The 12990-nt window shown below is 40.2% G+C and overlaps 1 protein-coding gene across 1 annotated transcript in view; it reads right to left on the reverse strand.

Annotated features, from left to right (window-relative positions):
• The window catches only part of STARD7 (StAR related lipid transfer domain containing 7), a 30673-nt gene extending 18513 nt beyond the window's left edge, over positions 1–12160 (reverse strand). The window contains exons 1-2 of the mRNA XM_045827516.1: positions 9910–12160; positions 309–517 (exon numbers count right to left, since the gene is read on the reverse strand). Of these exons, the coding sequence (XP_045683472.1) occupies positions 309–517; positions 9910–10211 (511 nt within the window). The 5' untranslated portion in view covers positions 10212–12160. The remainder of the gene's footprint in view (positions 1–308; positions 518–9909) is intronic.
• Positions 12161–12990: the final 830 nt, after the last annotated feature.

Genomic DNA, 12990 nt, shown 5'->3' on the forward strand with positions numbered 1-12990 from the left:
CACACTCTCATCACTCACCTATTCCTATCATTTAACTGTATTTCAATTATAGTTCTGACAGATCTTAAAGGCAGATTCAGAAATTAGAAATCTTATTGGGGCAGCAAAGACACCCTACAGCAAAGTATAGCAAAGAAGACACTGAGACACTTATCATCTAAGAGAGGAAAAACAACAAACAGGAAAACATGGCAAATTTCCTGAGAAATAGCCAGAACAAGACAGTTTATAGAGAATATAAGGAACAGAAGGCCTGCACACATGGGCAACCATGGAACACACTTACAAAGCAGCCAAGCTGGGCTCACCTCTGTACTGGTAAAGATGGGAGCCTGCAATAGGGCGCCGCCACAGCTTAAAGTGTTTCTTATCCATCACCATTTCCCAAGGTTGCTCTTTGGCCCCTGCAGCTTCACTCCCTCCTGTTTGGGATTTTGGTTCTGGCGGGTGGCGCTCAACCCCAGGGCTCTGAAACATAGCTGACATTTCCTCCAACCGTTTCATTTCATCAATGGATCTGAAAAGGAGAAAAACAACAGGCATAGTACAGGTGGTTGGCATCAGTCCTAGGAAATGTCATGTCCACACAAATACCAGCATAAGAATAACATAGGTTTAAAAGAGCATAGAGTGAATAAAAATGTAAGTTCCATAGTCTGATTCCTACTCCAAGATTCATTAATATATTTAATTACTTAACTAGTCTCCATTTCTTAATCTGTGAAATGGGAATAATAGTGCCTGCCTCAAAGGTTGGTTATAAAAATTAAATAAATATATATGTAAATTGGCCCTCAAATGTTAACTATTAAGGTTTATGAATTAGCCCTGGCTGGTATGGCTCAGTGGATTGAGTGCTGACCTTCAAACCAAAGGGCCACCGGTTGGATTCCCAGTCAGGGCACATGCCTGGGTTGCGGGCGAGGTCCCCCATTGGGGGAGTATAAGAGGCAACCAATCTATGTTTCTCTTGTGTATCAATGTTTCTCTCCTTCTCTTTCTCCCTTCCTTCCCCTCTCTCTAAAAATAAATAAATACATTTTAAAAAATAAATATATTAAAAATTTTAATTTTTAGAAAGAAAAGTAAAACAAAGATTTTCCAAATGAATACCCACACACATAAAATGAAGACATGGCAGAGAAAATTTTATTCTGCTTCCAATTAAGTTTCTTAGTTAGTACAGGGTAACTGGGTACTGGGCCAGCTGCCCAGTTTGGAGTGACCAAGAAGCAACCACACACTGATGTTTCTCTCCTCTCTCTAAAAATAAATAAATACGATTTTTTTAAAAGATCTTATTTGTAGAAGATCTACAAGGATTTGTAAACCTTTTTTAAAAAGTTCTTATTTATTTATTTTTAGAGAGGGAAGGGAGGGAGAAAGAGAGAGAGAGAGAGAAAGAAGCATCAATGTGTGGTTGCTGGGGGCCATGGCCTGCAACCCAGACATGTGCCCTGACTGGGAATCAAACCTGCGATGCTTTGGTTCACAGCCCGCGCTCAATCCACTGAGCTACGCCAGCCAGGGCTTAAATAAAATCTTTTAAAAAATGTTTATGAATGTGAACACTCATTTAATACCTTTTGCTTATTTTTAACTGGGTTGTCTTCCTGTTATATTATAAGAGTATTTATATATTTTTCTGCCTCTTTTAAAAAGATGTAATTCATCTATCTTAAGAATCATCCTTTTACTGTATGCAATTCAGTGCTTTTTTGCATAGTCACAAGGTTGTAAAACCATCACTACTAATTCCAGAACATTTTCATCATCCCCAAAAGAAACCTATGCTTATCAACAGTTACTCCTCATCCCTACCTCCCCACAGACCTGGGTAACCATTCATCTACTATCTCTATGGACTTACCTATTCTGGCCATTTCATATAAATGGAATCATACATTATGATCTCTTGTGTCTGGCTTTTTTCATTTAATCTATTTTCAAGGTTTATTCATGTTGTTTTTATTCCTTTTTATGGCTGAATAATATTCCATTGTGTGGATACACATTTTTGGTATCCATTCATTAGATGATGGACAGTTAGGTTTTCACTTTGTGTCTATTATAGTATGGCTTTGAACATTTGTGTACATGTTTTTGTGTGGATGTAGGTTTTTAGTTCTCTAGTGTAGATTCTAAGAAATGGATTTGCTGAGTCATGTTTAACTTTTTGAGGAACTGACAAATTATTTTTCAAAGCAGCTGCATCATTTTACACTCACAACAATGTATGAGAGTTCAAACTGCTTCACACCCTTGCCAACACTTGTCATTGTCCATCTTTTTGATTCTAGTAACCCTAGTGCGTGTGAAATGGTAACTCACGTGGCCTTCAATTTGCCTTTCCCTAATAACTAATAATGTTGAGCATATTTTCAAGTGCTTACTGGCCATTTGTGTCTCTTTGGAGAAATATCTATTGAAATTTTAACTATTTTTAAATTGAGTTGACTTTTATTGTTGAATTGTAAAGAATTCTTATATATTCTGGATACAAATCTCTTATCAGATATACAATTTATAAATATTTTCTTGCATTCTGTGGGTTGTCTTTTCACTTTCTTGCTAGTGAACTTTGATACACAAAAATTTAATTTTGATGAAGTCCATTTAATCTATTTTTTCTCTGATTGCTGATTGTTTTTGGTATTGTATCAGACCTTTGCCCAATCAAGGTAGTAAGGACTTACACAGATATTTTCTTATAAGAGTTTTAGTTTTAGCTTACGTTTAGGTCTTTGATCCATTTTTGTGTATGATGTGAAGTAGGGGGTCTAAATTCATTATTTTGCATGTATATCTCCAGTTGTCCCAGTACCATCTGTTGAAGACTATTCTCTCCCCACTGAATTGTCTTGGCACCTTTGCTAAAAATTAATTCACCATAAATGTAAGGGTTTACTTCCAAATTTTCTATTTTATTTCAACAATTTGTACATCTATCCATATGCCAGTACCATATCATCTTAATTATTGTGATTTTTGAAATTGGGAAGGGTGAGTTCTCCAAATCTGTCTCCCTACCGACCCCCCTGAACTGCTTTGACTATTCTGGCTTTGTCTCATTTCCATGTAAGTATCGGCTTACTTACATGGAAATTTCTACAAAACAGCCTATGATTTTAATAGGAACTGTGCTGTATTTACAAATTGCTGTGGCTCGTATTGTCATCTTAACAATATTAAGTGTGCTAACCCATGAACTCAGTATATCTTCTCATTCATGTTTTTAAAAATTTCTTTCAATGATCTTTTGCAGTTTACCATGTCATTCACTTTTGTTAAATTTATCCCTTAAGCCCTGGCTGGTGTAGCTCAGTGGATTGAGCGTGGGCTGCGAACCAAAGTATCACAGGTTCGATTCCCAGTCAGGGTACATGCCTGGGTTTCAGGCCATGACCCCTAGCAACCCAACATTGATGTTTCTCTCTCTCTCTCTCTCTCTCTTTCTCCCTCCCTTCCCTCTCTAAAAAATAAAATAAAATAAAATCTTTTAAAAAATTTATCCCTTAATATTTTATTCTTTTTGATGCTATTATAAATGAAATTGTTTTTATTTTATTCTTGGATTATTCATTGCTAGTGCATAGAAATATGATTTTTAAATATTGATCATGTATCTCACAACCTTGGTGAACTCATTTCTTAGCTCTAATAGGTTCCTGTGGGTTCCTTATGATTTTCTATATACAAGGTCAAGTCAACTTCAAATACAGATAGTGTTACTTCTTTTCCAATCTGGATGCCTGTTATTTCATTATCTTGCTTGATTTCCCGGGCAAGTACGTACATTACAATGTTAAATAGGAGTGGCTGAGAACACATCTTTGTCTTGTTCCTGACCTTAGGGAGAAAGCTTTCAGTCTTTCCCTATTAACTATGCTGTCAGCAGTGTTTTTCATAGTGCCCTTTATAAGGTTGAGGAAGTTTCCTTCTATTCTTTGTTTGTTAAATATTTTCTTTTTTAAACACAAAAGAAGGTTGGATTTTGTCAAATGTTTTTTCTGCATTTATTGAGATAATCATGTGGTTTTTGTCCTTTATTCTTTTAACATGGTATATTAAATTGACTTTTATATGATGAACTAACCTTGCTTTTCTGGGTTAAATCCCACTTGTTCATACTGTATAATCCTTTCTACATGCTGCTGGATTCAGTTTGTTAGTATTTTGTACAGGACTTCATAAAGCTTTAAAACATTCAAAACAAAACACATATCATACTATGTGTCATTATACATCATTTAGGGATGTGTGTGTATGAATAAAAGAGAGTGGGAATAAAATACAACAAATTGGGATAATCTGGGGGAGAGAGGATATTTCAATTGGAAAAGGGTACCAAAGTGGTTTTAGCTTATTTATAATATTTTATTTCTTAAAAATAACTGTATTTGTAACATTCATGTTATTCTTTAAATCTTTTATATATCTGAAACATTTTATAATAAGTTTCTAAAACATGACTTGTACTTTCCCCTTAACCTTTAAATAGCAAATAGGAAAGAAAGACTGTTGGCTATCTATGTCATATAGAACTCTTCTATGATTCGAGACAAAGAAAACACCAACTACTGACACATTCTGTTGGAAGTGCCCTTTTACTCCTTTTCAACCTTTAAAAAAATCCTCAAGGTTCACTATACATTTAACCATATACAATTACAATTAACCATATACATTTACTACATTTACTTTTTTCTACAGAAACATAACACTTAACTGCCTACCTTATTAAACTATGAATTCCCTAATGGCCCCAAATCCGTTGTTGCATATTTGTATTCCCAGCTCCTATCAAGTGCCTGGTCAACATTAGATGCTTAACACTTATTTACTATATAAATTGAGCAAATGAGTGAATATGAAAGTAGGCCTCAATAATCCAAATTCTTATTAAAAGATTACAGTAATACAGTGCTTTAAAAGTCAAAAATTCAAAGTTATACTGGTAACCCAATATTAAAAGTTTAAAGAAATATGAAATGATGTTGAATCTAGAGATCTGTGTTATCTAATGCAAGTCATTTTACCTGTAAAGCGAGGATACTTTCTTGAAGGTTTTGATTAGCACTAAAATTCCAATTCTCTGAATTTTAAACTTTGGAGTTAGATGAAAACATTTATGTAGGGGGAAATTTGTTGTTCTGACTGACTGAAAACTTTTACAATTTGGGAGACTCCCAGAATAGGGGGGATGTGGCCCCCTTCTCTGGTAGAGACTTGAATCCTGAGGAAATAAGAAAGGCACAGGATCTTTTGAACATTATTCTCAGTGATCTTGAGGGAGTTGAGGTGCAGCAGTGCAACCGATCTAGGGGAAACAAAAACCACCAACAGTGTCCTGAGGATATTACTCCTATAGCTGGTCTTGGCCGTTCTGTTGGCCAACCTGTACTTTGGCCTTATCAATGTTCTGAGTGACCTAACACTTTTTTGATTAATTTCTTTTTGTCTTAAATTAACCAATATCAGTTTCTTTTTTATACTGCTATTCTGATGAAAAGGTTTAACCAATTTAGAAAAGTTTTAATTTGAATTAAAAGTTGCAAAATAGGATTCACTGCCACCACTGCAAACATAGAAATAGGGAAGGAACTTTAGAGTAGGCAATAAGATCTTGCAGAGGAGAAAAAAAGCAAAACCACAGTAAGATTTGCTCAAAGAATAAGTCAGGCATCACATGGCACCAATTACAGCACTTTTTAGGACTAGTTAAGTATCCTTTAATTAAAAATAAGCACCACTCTCAAATGTAATCCTTATCACATAATGAAGGGGGCAGGAATAGTTTATTAAAAATATATCAGAGGCTCACTAAATTACAGAGTAATAAGATTTTAAGAAAATTAAACTATATGACTATAAGCAATATTTTTCATGGCCTCCAAGGGCTCAAAGTGGTACAGAGCTTCTGACCCACATAATTAAGAGCAATAAGTGGCCTTTATTAAAATTATGAGACTAAGTTCCTAAGGGGACAAGGAATGTCTTGTAAAGAATATTCATTTTTTTAATAGCACAATATGAACCCTGGAGCAAGACTGCATTATGAAAATGTAAACGATCATCTTCCCAGGTTCACATCTCTGAAAGGTCTCAACCGCTAAATGCTGACAGGACAGACCCGGGTGCACAAAGTCACTCACTACCCTATACATAAAGGAAGGAAAAACCTCTCACCACATCTCTCTGCAGCCTGCTGTTCCAAATCTTGTTTGGGCAGGGTGGTCTAAACCTTATTATCTCACAGACATAAACAAGTAATAAGAAGGAAAGAAGGACAAAAGAGATTACTCCCAAAATAGTAATACAACCAACAGATTAGTAAGAGGATCAAGACAGTCAAATGCTTCCCCTTCTCCAAAACTATAGTCAGTTCAATATTTGAGAAAGGCTGGATGGAGAGCTGGTGAAATTGAAGGCATAAACCAAGAAAACAGAAAAATCACTATAACCACATGTGGTTCAACTTAGAAAGACAACTGACTCACTACACATAATCTCCTTCTCAAATTCCAAATTATTGTCAAAATTAGAGACTTTTAAGTACAACTGTTATGGGACACACCTAGAAATAGGACATCAGTTAGCAAACTACAATTCTGGGCCAACTGGTTAATGGTAAAATTGTGAAGACAAGCTCAAAAAATTCAAGTCAGCTTTTATGTAGTTCCGATGACAGAAGAAGACAGTAACAGTAAAATACACTCAAGTGACAAAAGTTTTTTAAAAATTCCTTTAAGTCAAAAGGATTTTTCATTGATTATTTACCTAGTTAATGACATATTGAAGTCAAAAGTATTCAGAATGCCCTAAAAGGCATAAATGAGAAAACAGCCAATTTTCTGTATGAAACTTTACTGCCAATTATTTACTCAAATTTCTAGAGCAACAAAGTGCAACTTTTAAAAAAGAGGGAAGGTTAATGGAACATTTCCCTCAGCCTTTCATATTTTTTATCTTCCTTCCTCTTTTCATTCCTGTACTTTTTTCTTAAGTGTTCCAAAGCAATAAAAAAATTACTATTGTATTTTTCCACAAGATTTGCCCTGGGCTTACATAATGCCAGGTAGCACCAAAAATAGTGATTGAAGTGATTTTGTTTGTTTAATTGAAGCCAAGTGAGTAAGAATACTAGACTAAGCATTAGACTTGATTTCTACATGTGTCACCTTTCTTTTCTTAAATTTTCTTCCTGTTGCTAGATTAGTAAGATCCTATGTGTTGTTCAGATGTCATTAAACAGAAGACAATATAAAGCAAGGTTACTCTTTTTCATTCTGAATAGGAACTCAAATAACAGTAGAAAAAACACATGCTACTGTAAAGCACATATTCAAAGAGCTATCCTGTTTAATCAAGACAGCAATCGCAGAATTAGCTTTTACCAGTACAAGTTGGTATAGAAACAGCACATAAGAACCAAAGGCTGTGATTTAAGGGTCACAAGATAATTAAGATAATTATTCTCTTCTTCCTTTAACAATGAAAGAAATGCACTTGTCCTGAGGAATATTTAACTGTGTTCCATCATGGAAGCTACCCAAAATCATCTCACTAGAACAAAAAAGATCTAAAGTGTTCTAAGCTAGCTATGACAACATCAGCAGTGCCTCTGTTAAAGCAAACAGAATAAACACCAAGCAAAAAAAGCTAACCTGGACCCAGAATACTGTATTGAATAAAATATAAAGAGGACAAGCTATCAGAACAAAGACCTATGAAACGAACTACCATACAACCAAGGTATAGTTGAACAGCATATTATTTGCCTCCCTATCAAGACAGACATTAATCCCTGGCTGGTGTGGCTCAGTGGATGAAGCACTAGCCTGAGAACCAAAGGGTTGCTGGTTCAACTCCCAGTCAGGGCATATGCCTGGATTGCAGGCCATGTCCCCAGTTAGGGGGGTGTGAGAGGCAACCACACACTGATGTTTCTCTACCTCTCGTTCTCCCTCCCTTCCCCTCTTTCTAAAAATAAATGAAGTCTTAAAAAAAGACATTAAAAAAGCCCTCAAAATGGACTTCATCAAATTTTAAGTATATGACTGAATTCAAGCATGAACTGAACAAATGAGGGCCTTCTCTATAACAACCCCTTGCAGGGTCCAAAAAAAGCACAGCAGGTGTTCTGACTGGCATTCATCTAAGCTTCAGAAATTCCCAAGCGGCTTAACACAGAGCAATCCCAGTTTAGGAGCTGAGTTAGAACTAAGAGTTTCAACTGCCTCCTGGATTTCAGAAACAAACCAAAGAGAGGCAAATGGGATGAATACTGGGCATGATGTGGTGTCATCTTTCTGCCACAGTGGAGAGTGACTACTAACTCAAATGTTTACTGCTTTGATTTTCTAGCTTATTTTCCCTTCTAGCTCCTGCAAATGGGAGTCGCACTAAACAGAGACTCCAGGACATATCTCCATAAAAAAACACATGAAGTAAGTCAAAGAATGTCATCTACTCCCTAGGCTCCAAGACCATTCAGCTCCCAATCCCCATACATCTTCCCTCTCTTTTGCACCCAATAGCCCTTTTCTGGTCTTTCTCTTCTCCAAACAGATTCGTATGGGAATTTTAATTTTCCCCTCAAACTTCAATCAATGTGGAACATGGGTGTTTTATCACCAAAAACACAAAATGAAAATTATAACAGCTAACTGATAATTTCTCAATTTATAAGTTTTCTTTAATTTCTTACACCTGAGACTGTTTCACCAGAAAAAAAAAATGGACAAGCAGCGAAAGAATACTAACAGAAACTAGGCAAACTACCAATCATGCTTTGATATCTTAACTTATTTGTGGATAAGATTATTTGTGGTTATGGCTTTAAATTGTATCCCTAAACCAGTCATTCTTCCTGCTATGAAAAGTACTGAGATACTTTTTAGTATTTTTTTAAGATACAGTTCTTAAGATAAATTTGCATTTAATTACAACTCACACAGTGTTGCGCAAATATGCCTGGCACCTGGGTGCTACACCTCCAAACAGGTCACAGTGTTACCTTTACTTCAGTATTTCCGTTTTTAACCAAACCAAAAATGTGGAATAACAGAAGAAATATCTGAAATAAGTAAACCTGTATGGCATTTGGTGGGGGAAGGGGATCGTTCTAGGTTCCTGAAATCAGTTTCAGAGTTCAGGGGCACAGTGTGCATGGTATGGAGAGAAAGAACAGTTTAAGAATACAGCATCTGTTGAAAAAGAAAATACAGAGACAATGTAAAGCAAGCGCTGAAACAAGGTTTCGCTAGGAAACCTTGAAAACTGTAAGGACTCCGATTTGGAGTCACAGATTAACAAATTCAGTCAATGGTACACACTTTCCACACTGAGGTTTTGATGATGACAGCATGGTTTCAGAGCCAAATAAAACAGTACCTTCAAAGTCCTAGTTAGAATAGCAAAATACAAGTATTTTTTTACAGGTTTAAGTGTCATCATTCTGCCACAAGAGTCACAATGACAAAAGCTCTCTTGGCACTTCTGACCAAGTCCCACTCGGAATGAGGTCACTTTCTAAATTGCCTGTCTATCCCCTTAGGTAAAACCTACAACTCGTCTTGAATTTGCACCTTTCTGGGTTAAAGATCAGGCGAACAACAGCCGCAGGTACGTGCCTTCAACATCTTTTATTTTTTAAAATGCTATTTCTTTAGGATCCTGGTCCCCATTCACAATCTCCCTCCTACATTAACCTATACAACCTGTTACTTTTAGCCCGACAAATAGAATTAACAGAGGCAACCAAGAAAAGCGCAGATTGCTAAAAGAGGATCCAGCTACTCCACCGCCGCTTCAAACACCACGCGAGCGGACTCAGGTTCAAGGTCCCGCTCTCCCCACCTGAGGCGCGCCACCACCGGCGGGTAGCGACCACGCCACGGGGCCTACCTCTGCAACTCCTCTTCTTGGATACGCTCCTCGTCCCACACGAAGACGCCCGCAAGCGCTGCCATCACCGCCGAGGCATGGCCCGAGCGGCCCCGCAGCCGGCGCCACAGGCGGCCAAGGAGGACCCGGCGCGCACTGTCCGAGTAGAGGCGGCCGTAGAGCAGCGCGATCTGCTGCGCGCGCCGCACGCGCAGGCCCGTCACGAAGCTACACTGATTGGCTAGGAGGGCGAGCAGGCCCCAACTCCGCGGCACAGCACGCGCCGCTGCCGCCGCCGCGCCCGCCAGCCTCCGCGGGAACATGCCGTCTGCCCCGCTCCTTGGACGGAGGAACGAGTCCGGGAGGACTTCGTGGTCTCCGCCGACTCTCCTACTTGGCCGGCGCCGAACCCGTCATGTCTCTCTGCAGCAACCACTGAGGAAGGGTACCCTTAAAGGAGGTGGTCCAGGACCGCTGCAGGAGGCGCTCCTAGGCCGGTGTCGGGAACCGGGCGGTCAGCAGCCACCAGGCTCCTCAATATTCTCAGTAGTCGTGGTGCAGACCGCGTGCGAAGCGGCGAGACGGAGTGCTCGACACCTGGCGTTCGGCGTTCGCCACACAAGCAGCCCACTAGCAACCTATTCGTGTCACCGCCTCTTGGGCGTTGATTGGGCTCTGCCAGAGCTCCTCGCTGCTGATTCGCCCCGCCGAGCGCTCATCACCGTTTCTTCTCGCCCTTTGCTCACGCGCCTAGGCCCCAGTCTAGCAAGATAGGTGGCGCTGCGGCGGGAGCCAGTCAAGGGCGCCCTGAGGAATGACCGTCTGGCCCAGTCGTCGCCGCCATCTTCGGGCCACCAAGTACTGCCCCGCGGAGGAAGGGCTACAGCCTGGTGCCTTCGGAGTCCTACGTAGTGTTGGGTCTCCCTACTCACTGATTTGAGCCTAGGGTAGTATGGAGCCTTGGCATTGCCTCTGCGGGACCACGAGGGGTGCCCAGGTAAGGGGGACGGTATAGTCGCCTTTGGTGAAAGGAGAACCTGCTGAGGCCTGGTGGCAGCTGCCACCACACCTTCCTCGGACTCCCCGGCAGACTGCTTCGGAACCGATTCTGGTATGCGGGGCGCCCAGCGGGTCCCCGGGGTCGGAGTCTGTGCACTCGTCTAACCTTTGTGGAAGAGCGGTCGGGAGGGGAGTTGGAGGGTCTACCTCCTTAGAGCCCAGGACACTTTCTGGAGAGCCAGGTGAGCTGGTGGCGCGCCTCAGCCTGGAAATGAGGTAACCCTTTGGAGTTACTTGCACAGCGTGAGGAAGTGAACAGGTTTCCTAAACCTACTTTGCAGCAGCCATGGACAGCCTGCCTAAATGATCTCGAAAGGCATTCAAGGACTATTCTGTCTCCAACTTCAAAAAAGTGAAGCTGCTGGATGTCCAAAAGGAAAACCTTGCACTACATCGTTGCCTTCACCCCACCCCCGCCCCTGCACTTACAGTAAGAACCTTACTGACAAACAAGCAAACAGATGCTGTCCAGGGACATCATCATGTGAAGGGGGCTGTGCTCGTTCCAAGGCAGTGCATCAGAATTTAACTCTGACCATAGCTGGTGGAGGAATTTTAGATGTTCTTAATAAAGGATGTTTTTTCCAAAAAGAGAAAGAGAAAATCATGCTTTAGTGGGAGTTGAAATTTACATGTATCCTATGCAGACTGTCTGATCTTACTCTGGGTATTGGTATTGATGTTTGCTTTCCCTTCATAGCAAGGAAGGAGAAGTGGGTATATAACAGAAAATAGTGTCTGATGCTTTGTCGAGCCAGGCTTTTCTCTGTGGCGGTCAGCTGGCCGGGAGGGGGCCGCTGGCAGAGAGGTCGAACTTTCCTACTGTCTTGTTTCCCTTGATTACAGCTTACAACTTCTGCTTGGTCTTCTTGTTTAGTTTCTGTTTTCATTTTGTTTTGTTCATCAACATGAGTGCTCAGAAGTCCAGCGGAGCCCCTCCAGCCCCGCCATTTCCCCATCTCCCCTGCCCCTTTCGGTTTAACCACAATCAAGCCCATCTTCTAAAGCCTAAAAATAAAGAAGCTTTAACTCTTTTCAAATACCACACCCCTCTCCTTTCACAGCTTAGATTTCGTTTTTAAAAGGATAGCATAAATGTGCCTGCTGTCTCCATTTCTGCATCTACCTATCACTTCCTCAGAATTTTAAAAATCAGTTTATACCATTTTCTCTACCACTTTTTTGTTCAGATTGTAACATCTCTGACCTAACATCTCTTCCAATCCATTATCAACAAACTTGTTTTGCTTGTGTATTCCAAAACATTGTTGAAATACTTAATTTCCTTTGTGTGTGTGTATTTTTTAATTAATCTTCACCGGAGGATATGTTTAGTGATTTTAGAGGGAGGGAAAGGGGGAGAAGGGGAAAAAAATATTGACATGAGAAACATCCATCAGTTGCCTCCTATGTACATGCTGACAGGATTGAACCTGCAGCCTTTTGGTGTATGGGACAATGCTCTAACCAACTGAACTACTCCTTCATGGCCCTTTGTATATTTTCAAGTTGATCCAAACTACTTCCTTATGAGCTTGCCTCATATAAGTTACATTCCACCTATCAGATCACCAAACATAAAGTCGATTAGGCCCCAAAATAATCCATAGTAAGACAGAAGTGGTACAACCAGAATTGGGCATAAATGGGGCCAGGGGCACAAGCAAATAGCCTAGACATCCATGTCACCTATCATTTTGTACCAGCACCTCTCCCTCAGCTCACGTGTATGCCTGCATAGGAGGTGGGGCCCCTTTATGACCAGTAGACACAGGGAAAAAAGCAAAGCTTGATTCACTGATAGGTCAATGTGTGATTTGAGTGCAAATCAAAAATGAATGATGGCTGCACTATAACTCCACTCTGGGGTGATCTTGAAAGACAGTGGCAGGGCAAATCCTTCCAGTGGATAAGTGCTCTCAATGGTGCACCTGATCATTCACTTGGCGTGGACAGAAGTGTAGCCAAGGTTAAAATATGTACAGACTCATGGAGCTAGCAGTTGGCTTGGCTGGCTGATCAGGGCCTGGGAGGAGAGAGATT

This window comes from Phyllostomus hastatus, unplaced genomic scaffold (assembly GCF_019186645.2).
Source record: "Phyllostomus hastatus isolate PE091 unplaced genomic scaffold, TTU_PhHast_1.1 phas_scaffold_78, whole genome shotgun sequence".
Taxonomy (NCBI): domain Eukaryota; kingdom Metazoa; phylum Chordata; class Mammalia; order Chiroptera; family Phyllostomidae; genus Phyllostomus; species Phyllostomus hastatus.